At 48.1% G+C, this 14,855-nt stretch overlaps 1 protein-coding gene across 7 annotated transcripts in view; it reads left to right on the top strand.

Annotated features, from left to right (window-relative positions):
- LOC127046359 (scavenger receptor cysteine-rich type 1 protein M130-like) overlaps positions 1–14,855 on the top strand; it is an 809,546-nt gene that overhangs the window by 4,279 nt on the left and 790,412 nt on the right. For all 7 annotated transcript variants that reach the window (XM_050943267.1, XM_050943264.1, XM_050943280.1 and 4 more), the window contains exon 2: positions 6,703–7,017. In XM_050943267.1, the coding sequence (XP_050799224.1) occupies positions 6,703–7,017 (315 nt within the window). The remainder of the gene's footprint in view (positions 1–6,702; positions 7,018–14,855) is intronic.

Genomic DNA, 14,855 nt, shown 5'->3' with positions numbered 1-14,855 from the left:
TTCCTAAGTGGAGCACTTTGCATTTATCTTTATTGAACTTCATCCTGTTTACCTCAGACCATTTCTCCAATTTGTCCAGATCATTTTGAATTTTGACCCTGTCCTCCAAAGCAGTTGCAATCCCTCCCAGTTTGGTATCGTCCGCAAACTTAATAAGCGTACTTTCTATGCCAACATCTAAATCGTTGATGAAGATATTGAACAGAACCGGTCCCAAAACAGACCCCTGCGGAACCCCACTTGTTATACCTTTCCAGCAGGATTGGGAGCCATTAACAACTACTCTCTGAGTACGGTTACCCAGCCAGTTATGCACCCACCTTATAGTAGCCCCATCTAAATTGTACTTTCCTAGTTTATCTATAAAAATATCATGCGAGACCGTATCAAATGCCTTACTAAAGTCTAGGTATATCACATCCACTGCTTCTCCCTTATTCACAAGGCTCGTTATCCTATCAAAGAACGCTATCAGATTAGTTTGACACGATTTGTTCTTTACAAATCCATGCTGGCTATTCCCTATCACCTTACCACCTTCCAAGTGTTTGCAGATGATTTCTTTAATTACCTGCTCCATTATCTTCCCTGGCACAGAAGTTAAACTAATTGGTCTGTAGTTTCCTGGGTTGTTTTTATTTCCCTTTTTATAGATGGGCACTATATTTGCCCCCTTCCAGTCTTCTGGAATCTCCCCCGTCTCCCATGATTTCCCAAAGATAATAGCTAGAGGCTCAGATACCTCTTCTATTAACTCCTTGAGTATTCTAGGATGCATTTCATCAGGCCCTGGTGACTTGCAGGCATCTAACTTTTCTAAGTGATTTTTTACTTGCTTTTTCTTTATTTTATCTTCTAAACCTACCCTCTTCCCGTAAGCATTCACTATATTAGACATTCCTTCAGACTTCTCAGTGAAGACCGAAACAAAGAAGTCATTCAGCATCTCTGCCATTTCCAAGTCTCCCGTTACTGTTTCCCCCTCCTCACTGAGCAGTGGGCCTACCCTGTCCTTGGTCTTCCTCTTGCTTCTAATGTATTGATAAAAAGTCTTCTTGTTTCCCTTTATTCCCATAGCTAGTTTGAGTTCATTTTGTGCCTTTGCCTTTCTAATCTTGCCTCTGCATTCCTGTGTTATTTGCCTATATTCATCCTTTGTAATCTGACCTAGTTTCCATTTTTTATATGTCGCCTTTTTATTTTGTAGGTCACACAAGATCTCGTGGTTAAGCCAAGGTGGTCTTTTGCCACATTTTCTATCTTTCCTGACCATCGGAATAACTTGCTTTTGGGCCCTTAATAGTGTTCCTTTGAAAAACTGCCAACTCTCCTCAGTTGTTTTTCCCCTCAGTCTTGATTCCCATGGGACCTTACCTATCTGCTCTCTGAGCTTACCAAAATTTGCCTTCCTGAAATCCATTCTCTCTATTCTGCTGTACTCCCTTCTACCCTTCCTTAGAATTGCAAACTCTATGATTTCATGATCACTTTCACCCAAGCTTCCTTCTACTTTCAAATTCTCAACAAGTTCCTCCCTATTTGTTAAAATCAAGTCTAAAACAGCTTCCCCCCAGTAGCTTTCTCAACTTTCTGAAATAAAAAGTTGTCTGCAATGCAGTCCAGGAAGTTATTGGAGAGTCTGTGCCCCGCAGTGTTATTTTCCCAACGTATATCTGGATAGTTGAAGTCCCCCATCACCACCAAATCTTGGGCTTTGGATGATTTTGTTAGTTGTTTGAAAAAAGCCTCATCCACCTCTTCCACCTGATTAGGTGGCCTGTAGTAGACTCCCAGCACGACATCACCCGTGTTCTTTACCCTTTTTAGCCTAACCCAGAGACTCTCAACATTTCCGTCTCCTATGTCCACCTCCACCTCAGTCCAAGTGTGTACATTTTTAATATATAAGGCAACACCTCCTCCCTTTTTCCCCTGTCTATCCTTCCTGAGCAAACTATACCCATCCACACCAACATTCCAGTCGTTTGTATTATCCCACCAAGTTTCAGTAATGCCAACAATGTCATAGTTGTATTTATTTATTAGCACTTCCAGTTCTTCCTGCTTATTACCCATACTTCTTGCATTTCTATATAGGCATCTAAGATACTGGTTTGATCTTGCCTCCAAGGTTTGCCCTGACCCTCCTTCCTCACTGCCATTATAGCTCGTGCTCCCTCCTGTTTCCAACCCATATCCCAGGTCTTGTTCCCCACTTACCTGTGGGGTTTGCTCAGCTGTCCCCGTCGAACCTAGTTTAAAGCCCTCCTTACTAGGTTAGCCAGTCTGTGCACAAATAAGGCCTTTCCCCTCTTCGAAAGGTGAACGCCATCTGTGCCTAGCAGTCCTTCCTCGAATAGCATCCCGTGGTCGAGGAAGCCAAAGCCCTCCTGGTGACACCATCTTCGCAGCCAGGCATTCACCTCCACAATGCATCTGTCTCTGGCCGGGCCCCTACTTTCAACAGGAAGAATCGAAGAGAATACCACCTGCGCTCCAAACTCCTTAACCCGTACTCCTAGAGCCCTGTAGTCACTCTTGATCTGCTCAGTGTCACACCTCGCAGTGTCATTTTTGCCCACATGGTTGAGCAGCATGGGGTAGTAGTCAGAAGGCCGGATAATCCTCGACAATGCCTCTGTAACATCTTGGATACAGGCCCCTGGCAGGCAGCATACGTCCCGGGATGAACGGTCAGGGCGACAGATGGGTGTCTCCGTCCCCCTCAGCAGAGAGTCTCCAACCACCACTACCCTACGTTTCTTATCAGTGGTGGCAGCAGACCTCCCAGCCTTAGGGGTACGAGGCTTCCCCTCCTTAAATGTTGGGGGTGATTCCTTCTCTCCTGTATCAAGAAGAGCATAACAGTTATCATTTACCACAGCAGGAGGGTTTGCAGCAGGGGTGTAGCACTGCCTGCTGCTAGAAGTAACCAGCTGGCTGTGTCCACCCTGAGCCTTCTCCTCCACTGGTGTGTCCGATACACTCTGAGGCATCTCCTCCACTGGAGTGTCGGTAGTCCTGTCAACTGGGACAGCTACGTCAGCTGTCTCCACATAGATACTGTCCAAGAATTGCTCATGGATATGGATGTTCCTCAGCCTAGCCACCTCCTCCTGTAGCTCTCCCACCTGCTGCCTGAGAAATTCCACCAGTAGGCACCTTTCACATTGGATGCCACCCCCAGCCTGGATATCAGGAAGTGGAAATTGCATATTACAGTCTTCGCAAGCCCACACCAGAATCTGGGTAAAAGCATCCATGCTTTGGTGCTCTGTCTGGCTACAGGCGCAGGTGGAGGAGACAGAAGCAGTGCTGCCACAGGTGTTGCGGGTCCTCCTCACCATTGTAAGCCTCCCTCTGTCAAACTCTCTCAAATTCCCGTCTGCAGCTCCCTGTCTGCTCTGCTGTAAACAGAAAGGTTTTGGATGCGGCTCAGTTTCTAGGTTCAGGGGACCAATGGGTCACAGATGAGACCGACAAGGGACCCCCCCTCCCTTCTTACTCCCCTTCCAAACTCCCTTGCAAAACTCCCTGTTAGCAGCTCCTGTTCGCTAAGCTCCCTGGTCGTTTGTGCACAGCCCTGGCCTGAGTGAATGCCCCGCCCACTGGTTAAGGCTCAGCCAATTACCAGAGGCTTCTAGCTTTCAAACTTTCCTGGTAGCTCCACCTCCAACTGCCAGCTACAGCACACGGTCCTTCAAACAACCAAACCAAACAGACTGACAAACACAAGCTCAGCACACAGCAAGTAACCCCCAAACACAAACACAAACACAAACTCTGCAGACAGTCACTTACCCCACAGATGCTGTATGTGCTCCTCCTTCACCTGGAGAACTCCCTTGCAAAACTCCCTGTTAGCAGCTCCTGTTCGCTATATGGACAGAGTTGGCATTGGGCTTTGTTACAAGGATAGGATTCTAGGTTAGTGTTTATGTTGTATGTTGTGCGCTTGCTGGCGAGCATTTTCATCATGTTGGGGGGCTGTCTGTAAGCGAGGACTGGTCTGTCTCACAAGATTTGTGAGAGTGATGGATTGTCCTTCAGGCGAAGTTGTAGATGATGCGCTGGAGAGGTTTTACTTGGGGGCTGAAGGTGACGGCTAGCGGCATTCTGTTATTTTCTTTGTTGGGCCTGTCCTGTAGTAGGTGACTTCTGCGTACTCTTCTTAATTAGAGCAGTGTTACAGCCTTGGGTGCTGCCACAAGTAAACATCACTGAGTCAAATCCATTGAAAAAAAGCCCCTTTTTTCCTTTAGTGCAGACTGGGACCTATAGGTTGCCTGTGGGACAGCACTGAACTGAGCTGTACCTGAATAAATGTCCCTGTAGATTGCAGCAAAGTGAGCATTTTGTGTTTGCTTGGCATTAAAGGAGCAGATTCACATGTCCTGGTGTGAACTGCGCTGTTCTCTGACCTCCATGGAGTCTCCATAAACATGCTGTCCCTGACTCAGCTATTCACAGATGCAACCAGCCTGTTCCAGGGGTCACATTGGAATAGGATGACCAGATGTCCTGATTATATAGGGACAGTCCTGATATTTGGGGCTTTTTTGTATATGGGCTCCTATTACCCCCCAATCCCCTGTCCCAATTTTTCACACTTGCTGTCTAGTCACCCCACAGTGGAACTCTCTATGGAGCCGTAACTCATGGGTATTCTAATGATGCCCGTACTTGCTCCCAGTCACAGGGAAAGTCCTGGCTCTTCACACCCTGTCCTGGGGGCCAGTTCTCCCAGCCAATCTCCTAGGACTGTGTGACACGCAGTGGCCCCTCCTCACATTCCCTGTGAACCGCCTCTCTCTTTGTCTCTCCACATCCCCCAGAAATGCAAAAGCACTTGAGACAACTGGGGGCAGGGAGTGGAACTCAGAGCTACTGGGAGAAAAGCCAATGGCAGGGAGTGGGGACAGAGTCTGCTGCTCGTCTGAGGAAGGAGCAGCCTGTGTATGCAAGGCAGAGAGGCCAGGTAGAAAGGGGAGAAGAGGAGGGGGCAGAGCCCAAGAGAGGAGGGTAGGAAGAGACCAGTGGAAGTGGGAAATGTGTGGAGCAGGTGAGGAGAAGAAGCTCCGGTAGGGAGCATGAGGCTGTAATGCCAAGCTCCCAAAGAACAAAAATTACGAGGTTATAAAAACCATCTAGTGATGTTACTCAGTCTGTCTATGGACTTGAGAAACCGCCTCTCTACTCCTCTGCTATAGTGGGGGTGAGAATCATAGGCTGAAAAGTCACCATTTAATGCACCTAAACTGTACGATTTCCCCTGGCTGCTCAGCTGGAGACTGCACTTACCCTCCCCTCACCCCTGAGATGGGGAACTGCCGTCCATTGCCCAGCACTGCCTTCGCTCTTCCTTCCTGGGTCAGTTCCTCTGACAGACAAAGGGGTGGCTGGGAAATAGTTGACAGTCACTGAGCTAATTGATGCAGCATGGTTCCTACTCACACACAGAACTTCTGTCACTGGTCAGGGGTAAGTTACAGACAGAGATACTGGAGACCTTCACTCTGACCTGACATTAACCATTCACAGAAATTATGTCACTGTAACATGACAGGATTGGTTTAGCCTTTTGCAAACAGTAACACTTCCCTGGCTTCCTTCACCCCCCACAATGTCTCTGTCTGAGACTGGGAAGCACTGCCGCTGTTCTAGAGCCCCCTCCTTCTCCTCTCCATCTCTCCTTCACTCCTGCCCCTCCCACTCCTGATCCCATCTCCTGCCTACTTCAGACTCCATTCCCCACTCCAATACTCCCTCCTGTCCCCCTGCTCCAGAACTTCCCTACCTCCTGTCCACAGGCACCAGACCACCCCCCCACTCCATCCTGACTTCACCATCCTCCCCAATACTCCCTCATGTACCCCTGTTCCAGGCTACTTCCCCTCCCTCCTGTCCTCTGCTCCACACCACCTCCCCTCCTCACCCTCTTGCTGCCCTGCTTCAGGCCCCCTCACTCCTCCCCTTACACATGATCACCCTTCCCCACCCCTACCTCCTCCTGCCCTTTTAGACCCCACTCTTCTCCCCATGCCTCTTTCTGCCCCCTCTCTGCTCTCTCTCTTCCTTCTCACCCTTCTGCCCAATTCCTCACCCATCTCACTTCTCATTGTCCCCCACTCCAGACCCCCTCCTCTCTCCACCTCACCATGCAGACCCTCTTCTCCTCCCCTCCCTCCTGGCCACTGCTCAATAACCCCCTCCAGCCCCATGCTCCCTGCACTCCCTCCAGTCCACCCTGTGCTCTGTCTCCACTCTCCCTCCTGCCCCAATTTCAGATCCCTGTCCCCTCCCCTCCCTTCTGACCATCTCTCCTGCCTCCCTGTTACCCCAGTGCAGACCCTTTCCCTGCCATCTCGCTGGCTTCAGCCACAATGACAGTGACAGGAGATGGCGCCATTTGGAATAAGGAAAACTCGGTGAGTTGGTGCCTTTCATCATGTTCTCATGAGACAGGTAAAAACACCCCAAACCACCAGAATGGGGATAAAATGGCGAGAGCTGGAGCACTGACAGCCCCGAGTGTGAGGCCCTGAGATAGGATCAGGTGGAGCCATGAGGCAGCTCTGGGCATGTCCCATTCTCCTGGCTCTGGGTGCAGATCCCCTGCTGCCAGGTGCTGACTCTGCTGTGATAATGCTGGGGAGGGGGCTCCCTGCTCGCTCTGACCCTGCTCTATGTCTCTTTTTGAAGGTGTGAATGATCTGAGACTGGCGGATGGAGGCAGCCCCTGTGCTGGGAGAGTGGAGGTTAAACACCAGGATCAGTGGGGGACGGTGTGTAGTGATGACTGGGACATGGCAGATGCTGGAGTTGTTTGTAAGCAGTTGGGATGTGGATCTGCTATCAGTGCCCATGACAAAGCTCATTTTGGAGCAGGATCTGGACCAATTTTGCTGGATGAAGTTGCCTGTGATGGTACCGAGTCTGCTCTCTGGCACTGCAGGAACGAGGGATGGGGTCAGAGTAACTGCAATCATGGACAGGATGCTGGAGTGACCTGTTCAGGTAAGAATCAGCCAGCTTGGTCCTGAAAGGCAAATCCCCTGAGACAAAAGGGCTTGAACCCAGAGGACATCGTGTGCCTGTGACCCTAATGAGAAACGACCAAAAACAGAGCAAATTCTGTAATATTTATTATTACTAAGCTGTAGTTATTCCTGTTCATGTCTCTGGTCACTAAGGAGCCCCCTGTGTGACTGTGAAGTGTTTTCATTATCTCATTTCCAGTTGTTTCAGTGCCATGTCTTTCCTTTCCCTTTCCCTCTGAATGGGTCTAAAAATGCAGACAGGAGAGAAAATGGAAAAGGAAAATGTCACTTAGGCTCCTAAGTCGCTGAGGCACTTTTGAAAATGTTACACTCATGCCAAAATCCAGACCCAGACACCCAACCGCAGAGATACAGAGGGTGAGGTATTTATGTGTCCCTTTTGCCACCCTCATAAAGTGACCAAGGAATGGGGGGATTCTCTCAGCTTGGCCAGAAACTCCCCTGTCTGCTCTGTTACTTCTCACATTTTGGACCAACTAGTAACAGAAAATTTCAAAACCTCTGATACACAGTGGATCCGGCATAGCATAGAGAGCTCAGCCAAAAATATACCTCATCCCTACACAGCACAGGAATATCATATTATGGAGACATTTGTTGTGACTCAGTAGTTAACATTACAGCTACAGACTCATTATAAGTTTTTTTTAACTTCTCTTTTCTTAACATTTAGTAGGAATAATATCTTCCTCTGAATATAGCACAAGGAAGAGAAAATATTTTACCATAGTTCCAAAAGTTTTAGCAGCTCCCCCTGGCAATGGGAGCTCAGGGCAGTGTTTAATCTCAACCCTTTCCTGGATTTTGAGTGTTTCAATGACAAACATCAATACACTCTTCACATGGGGAGGAGGGATTATATGCAATTTCTTAGTATTTTTAAAAAATAAAATATCTGGTGTGGGTGGGAACTTTACAAAGATTCATTGTCAGGACTTTGAAACACTCAAGAAAACAGATTGATCGTCACCATTGTAAATTCCCTAACCTGATAATAACAACTGCAATGCCTTGTGCTGCACACCTAGCAAGTGCACAGCAGGGAGTCCCTCTCCTCTGAGCCTCAGTAGAAGGAAGGAGCTGCTCACAAACAAAGGGGTATCAGCAAAAGTCCCTTCTGTGCACCTTTCTGTAAAACTGCGTCTGCATCTCAGCTGGAGCTGCACATTTGCAGTGGGGAAAAAAGTTCAGGTTTGTAACAGGGCGCTTAAAGGGGCAGGCGACATCCAGGTTAAGTTGCCTCAGTATTTTAGGCAGTGGGGAAGGGAAACCCAGGCCTTCCCTCTCCACCAGCTCACAGGCCAGGGTCCTGCATGCATCTACCCTTGAATAGGGGAGGTCTCCCAGCAGAGATCTAAATCCCCTGCCCCAGGCTACTTCCTATCACTGTCCCTTTTGTTTGGGGCATGACTCCTTTAGTCTCATTCACTGGCGGCTTGTATCCCATAGCGTCCTCTCGTATATCTTGGGTGGCCTCCTGCTGCGGTCCCAGGCTCCTTGATGTGAGGCAGCTGCAAGTTTGTTGAGACTGAACCCCACAATGTCTCTGAACTTCAGGGACCCAGTTACCTCAGTTGCCGGAGGCTCCTGGGTCTCTTCCACAGTCCCCCTTGGCTCGGGAGACAGCGCTTAGTCTCTGGTGACTGCCTTGGCTGGCAGGCTAATGACTCTTCTCCTCAGGTAGTGAGGCGGATAGCTCCTGCCTCTTTCTGTGTGTTCCATTCTATGCATCCGATGAAGTGGGCTGTAGCCACGAAAGCTCATGCTCAAATAAATTTGTTAGTCTCTAAGGTGCCACAAGTACTCCTGTTCTTTATACAGGAGCTGTGATGTTTCTGCCTCAAGCAATTTTTGAGAGATGCTGTCCTGACACAATAGTAGAAAACTTTCCAAAAAGTGACAGTCGTCTTCTTATATGCAGTGTTGTTGTAACCGTGTTAGTCCCAGGATATTAGAGAGACAGGGTGGGTGAGGTAATATCTTTTATTGGACCCATTTCTGTTGGAGAGAGACAAACTTTTGATCCTACAGAGACAAGCTGTGTGTAAGCTCAGAAGCTCTTCTCTCTCACCAACAAGTTGCTTCAATTAAAGATATTACCTCAGCCACCTTGTCTCTCTCAACCTCTTCTCGTTCAGCTTTCAGATTTCATTTCTGATTGGATTAATACCAGACTTCACCAAAACATTCTTCTTTGCTAAGGTCCCTGTCTCAATCCGTGCACAGGCTGGATGGTGGCCAGGGAGTGAATCAGGGATGCACAGTGAAAGAGGCTGCTGTCTGTAGGCCCACAGCTTCATTGGTTGCAGCAGTATCATTGCCACCATCAGCGATTCCTCCATTCGAGGATGATCTCTAGCACAGATTTACATACGGGTCCTGAGACAACTCATGAGTCCGATCCTGGAACCGTAGATTTTCCCGCAGTAGGTACAAACGTTTCCTGACAGATCAGTTGCCTGCTGGGAGAAACTTCTTTTTCTTTCTTTCCTTCTCTCTCTCTTTTCAACTTTGAGGTCAAGGCACTTCTTCTTGAATAGGGCCACTGCCTGATGGAGGATGAAGCGTCATTGAGATTCGTTGGTTGTTTGCTCCTCCCAGCTTGGGCTGTCTACATGACTTTTCTTGAGATACACTTTCAGTGTATCTTTGTAGGGTTTCCTCTGACTACCACAGGATCTCTGACCATGAGTTAGCTGAGAGTAGAGGGTTTGTTTTGGGTGGCGAAAGTCTGGCATCTGCACACAATGTCCAGTCCAGCAGAGTTGGTGAGTGAAGATCATTGTGTCAATGCTGGTGACATTGACTTCAATGAGGATATTGGTGCTAGTGTAGTGATCTTCCCACTTGATGCAAAGGATCTTCCAGCGACATCGTTGGTGGTACCTCTCCAGACTCTTGAGGTGCTGTCGATAGGTCACCCAGGTTTTGCATCTATAAAGGAGAGTAGGAATAACAATTCTCTTATAGACCTGGATCTTGGTGTCCTGCTGTAGGTCACGGTCTGTGAAAAGGTGCCAGAGCAGTTTCCTAAAGGAAGCACTTGCACAATGGATCCTGTGCTGGATCTCACTGTCAATGTTTGCATTTTGAGAAAGTTGGCTACTGAGGTACCAGAAGTTCTCAACTCTCTCCAAAGTCTGCCCCTCGATGGTGATTTGTGGCGGCTCATGTGGAAGACCTGAAGCAGGCTGATGGAGCACATTAGTTTTCTTGATACTGAGTGAGAGTCTTAGGCTTCAGTAAACTTGTGCAAAAAATTCCAGTGTGGACTGAAGGCCATTCTCAGTGTGCGTAAGGATGGCTCAGTCATCAGAGTACTTAAGGTCAGTAATGGACGCTCTGAGGAGTCTAGACTTTCAGTGCAAACATCAAAGATTAATAAGCCGCCCATCCATTCTGTATTGAATGTCAACTCCAGTGGAGATGCGGTCTTTAACGAGCACCAAAATGACAGCTAAATACATGGAGAACAGGGTTGTGGCAATAACACATCCTTGCTTAACCCCAGTTTTGATGCCAAAAAGATCCATCTCCAGGCCATTACAGAGAACAGTGGTAGTCATCTCATCATGAAGAAACCTTAGGCCCTTAATAAATTTTGGAAGGCAACCAAATCTGGCCAGTACCTTCCACAGGGCTTCACGATTAACAGTGTTGAAGGCCTTTGTCAAATTGATGAAGGCCATGTACATGTCCTGATTTTGCTCCCACGAATTTTCCTGGATTTGGTGGGCAACAAAAATTATGTCGGTTGTCTTGCAGGATGGTCTTAAACCACACTGAGATTCTGGCAATATTTCCTCAGCAAGGGGAAGTAATCGGTTTAAGAGGATACGGGTGAGAATTTTCCCTGCTGTAGATAGCAAGGCAATGCCACAATAATTTCCACTCTCCGACTTATCTCCTTTCTTAAAGATTGTAACTATGTTGGCATTTCTCAAGTCTTCCGGAATCTTCTCATTATACCAAATTTGAAGAAAAATGAAGATCCCGACAGCATAGCTCTGAGGATCGTTGGAGCACTCAAGCCCCTTCACCACAGCAAGGTGACTGTCCAGAAGAGGGTTTGCAGCAGTGGAAAGACGTGTAACCTATAGAATTATGCTGAAATTATGCTCCTGTCTGCTGTGGGCCAGAGTAGTACCAGGCACTAGAACTGAGATGAGGGAGACTGTTTCCACATGCTGAGCACAGGCAGTGTGGGGAGGAAACTACCTGAATTGAATGCAGACCAGGGTGAGAGGGGAAAGTAGATCAGGATAAGGATGCAGGAGGAATATTCTGAGCCTAGAGGCTGGTGGATGGAGAGAATCGGGACTGGGAGAGAAAGCAGGAAATGGGGACAAGCTGGACAAGAAGACTGGGACTGGGAGGAGAGGGAAAGAGACTAGGAGTATGTCTACACTACGGGATTATACCGATTTTACAGAAACTGGTTTTTTAAAACATTTTATAAAGTTGAGTACACGCGGCCACACTAAGCACATTAATTCGGCTGTGTGCGTCCACATACCGAGGCTTGTGTCGATTTCTGGAGTGTTGCACTGGGGGTAGCTATCCCATAGCTATCCCATAGTTCCCGCAGTCTCCCCTCGCCCCTTGGAATTCTGGGTTGAGATCCCAGTGCCTGATGGGGCAAAAACATTGTCGCAGGTGGTTCTGGGTACAACCTCATCTCTCCCTCCATTAAAGCAGCAGACAACTGTTTCGCACCTTTTTTCATGGGTGAACTGTGCAAACGCCATAGCACAACAAGCATGGACCCTGCTCAGCTCAAGAAAGCAATCATGGACGTTGTAAATACCTCGCGCATTATCGTGCAGTCTATGCTGAACTAGGACCTGCAAAACCAGGCGAGGAGGAGGCGGCTACGGCAGCGCGGCGACGAGAGTGATGAGGACATGGACACAGAACTCTCTCAAACCGCGGACCCCTGTGCTTTGGAGATACTGATGGTAATGGGGGAGGTTCTAGCCATTGAAAACCGATTTTGGGCCCGGGAAACAAGCACAGACTCGTGGGACAGCATAGTTTTGCAGGTTTGGGATGATTCCCAGTGGCTGCGAAACTTTCGCATGCGTAAGGGAACTTTCTTGGAACTTTGTGACTTGCTTTCCCCTGCCCTGAAATACCAGAATACCAAGATGAGAACAGCACTCACAGTTGAGAAATGAGTGGCAATAGCCCTCTGGAAGCTTGCAATGCCAGACAGCTACCGGTCAGTCGGGAATCAATTTTGAGTGGGCAAATCTACTGTGGGGGCTGCTGTGATGCAAGCAGCCAAAGCAATCATTAAGCTGCTGCTATGAAAGGTTGTGACTCTGGGAAATGTGCCGGTCATAGTGGATGGCTTTGCTGCAATGGGATTCTCTAACTGTGGGGGGGCGATAGATGGAACCCATATCCCTATCTTGGCACCGGAGCACCAGGGCACCCACTATATAAACCACAAGGGGTAATTGTCAATGGTGCTGCAAGCACTGATGGATCACAAGGGACGTTTCACCAACATCCATGTGGGATGGCCGGGAAGGTTCATGATGCTCGTGTCTTCAGGAACACTATTCTGTTTAAATGGCTGCAGCAAGGGAATTACTTCCCAGACCAGAATATAACAGTTGGGGATGTTGAAATGCCTGTAGTTATCCTGGGTTACCCAGCCTACCCCTTGATGCCATGGCTCATGAAGCCATACACAGACATCCTGGACAGTAGTCAGTTGTTCAACTACAGAGTGAGCAAGTGCAGAATGGTGGTAGAATGTGCATTTGGCCATTTAAAGGCACGCTGGTGCACATCACTAACTTGCTCAGATCTCAGCCAAACCAACGTCTCCTTTGTTATTGCTACTTGCTGTGTACTCCACAATCTCTGTGAGAGTAAGGGGGAGACCTTTATGGCGGAGTGGGAGGCTGAGGCATATCACCTGGCCGCTGATTACGTGCAGCCAGACACCAGGGCGATTAGAAGAGCACACCAGGAAGCGGTGCGCATCAGAGAAGCTTTGAAATTGAGTTTCATCATGGACCAGGGGACGGTGTAACTGCTGCGTTTGTTTCCTCTTGATGAACGCCCCCCCTTGATTGACGCATTCCCTGTAAGCAATCCACCCTCCCCCTTTGATTACAGCTTCCTTAAGGAAATAAAGTCACTATCGTTTAAAAATCATGTATTCTTTATTAATTCATTATAAAAAGAGGGAGAGAACTGACAAGGTATCCCGGGTGTGGTTTGGGAGGAGGATAGGAGGGAAGGAAAAGGCCACTAAGAAAATTTCAAAATAATGACAGCCTTTTGGTTGGGCTGTCCACGGGGGTGGAGTGGGCAGGTGCACGGAGCCTCTCCCCAAGCGTTCTTACACGTCTGGGTGAGGAGAATATGGAACATGGTGAGGGGGGAGGGTGGTTACACAGCGGCTGCAGCGGCACTCTGTGATCCTATTGCTGTTCCTGAAGCTCCACCAGATGCCGGAGCATGTCAGTTTGATCACGCAGCAGCCACAGCGTTGCATCATGCCTCTTCTGATCTTCCTGCTGCCACCTCTCATCTCGAGGGTCCCTCCTGTCCTCACGTTCACTGGCATTTTTCCTGTAATTTGATACCACGTTCTTCCACTCATTCAGATGAGCTCTTTCATTGCAGGACACTTCCATGAGTTCCGAGAACATTTCATCTCGCGTCTTTTTTTTCCGCCGCCTTATATGAGATAGCCTTTGGGATGGAATAGGGAGGCTTGAAAAATTTGCAGCTGCATGAGGAAGGAAAAAAGGGAGAGAAGTATTTAAAAAGATACATTTTACAGAACAATGCTTATACTCTTTCATGGTGAACAACACTATTCACCTTACATAGCACATGTGATTTCAGTACAAGGACGTATTTTGCATGTTATTATTGAGTGCCTGCGGCTCTGGTGTTAGAGATCTCACAGATGCAGGTCCAGGCAGCAGAATTTAGCTTGCATGCGGCCATAGTAAGCCATTGTCTTTTGGCTTCTGCAGCCTTCATATACACAGCGCCCTCCTTTCCCAAATACCAAGCAAAGCCCATTCAGTGCTGCTCCTTTCCTGTTAACATGCAGCAGCAGAAATCATCCCCACATCCAATTCTCTGGGATGATTGCTTTACCCCTCCCCCCACCGTGAGACTGGTATCATGGAAGATCACTGCTAAACACCCCCCTTCATCCTCCCACTGCGTGACTGGTAGCAGGGAAGATCCCTGCAAGCCAAACGAGAAAAAGCTCAGCGCCAATCACCCCCTCCCCTTCCCCCTGCTTGGCTACCTGCAAGGAAGGATTTCTTTTAAGCAACAGGCAAACAGCCCAGTAGGAATGGTCATCTCTGTCCCCTTATTTCAATTCCTGAATTTCAACCAGGTTACCATGAACGATATCACTCTCTTGAGGATAACACAATGAGATAAAGAACGGATATTATTTGAATGCCAGCAAACACTGGGACCATACGCAGTTAGGCTTTGTCATGCAATGATACCAGATTACTTGCTACATGCATGGCATGGTCAAGTGTCCTACCATGGAGGATGGAATAAGGCTGCCCTGCCCAGAAACCTTCTGCAAAGGCTTTTGAAGTATCTCCAGGAGAGCTTCATGGAGATGTCCTTGAAGGATTTTCATTCCATCTCCAGACATGTTAACAGACTTTTCCAATAACTGTACTGGCCGCAAATGCATCCCAAGTCCTCAGGGCAAATTCATCATTAAAAAACACTTGCTTTTAAACCATGTTTTTTATTTACAAAGGTATACTCACCAGAGGTCCCTTCCAT

The sequence above is a fragment of the Gopherus flavomarginatus genome, chromosome 1 (assembly GCF_025201925.1).
Source record: "Gopherus flavomarginatus isolate rGopFla2 chromosome 1, rGopFla2.mat.asm, whole genome shotgun sequence".
Classification (NCBI taxonomy): Eukaryota; Metazoa; Chordata; order Testudines; family Testudinidae; genus Gopherus; species Gopherus flavomarginatus.
The sequence above is the reverse complement of the archived record's forward strand: the minus strand, read 5'-3'. Positions and strand labels throughout refer to the sequence as shown.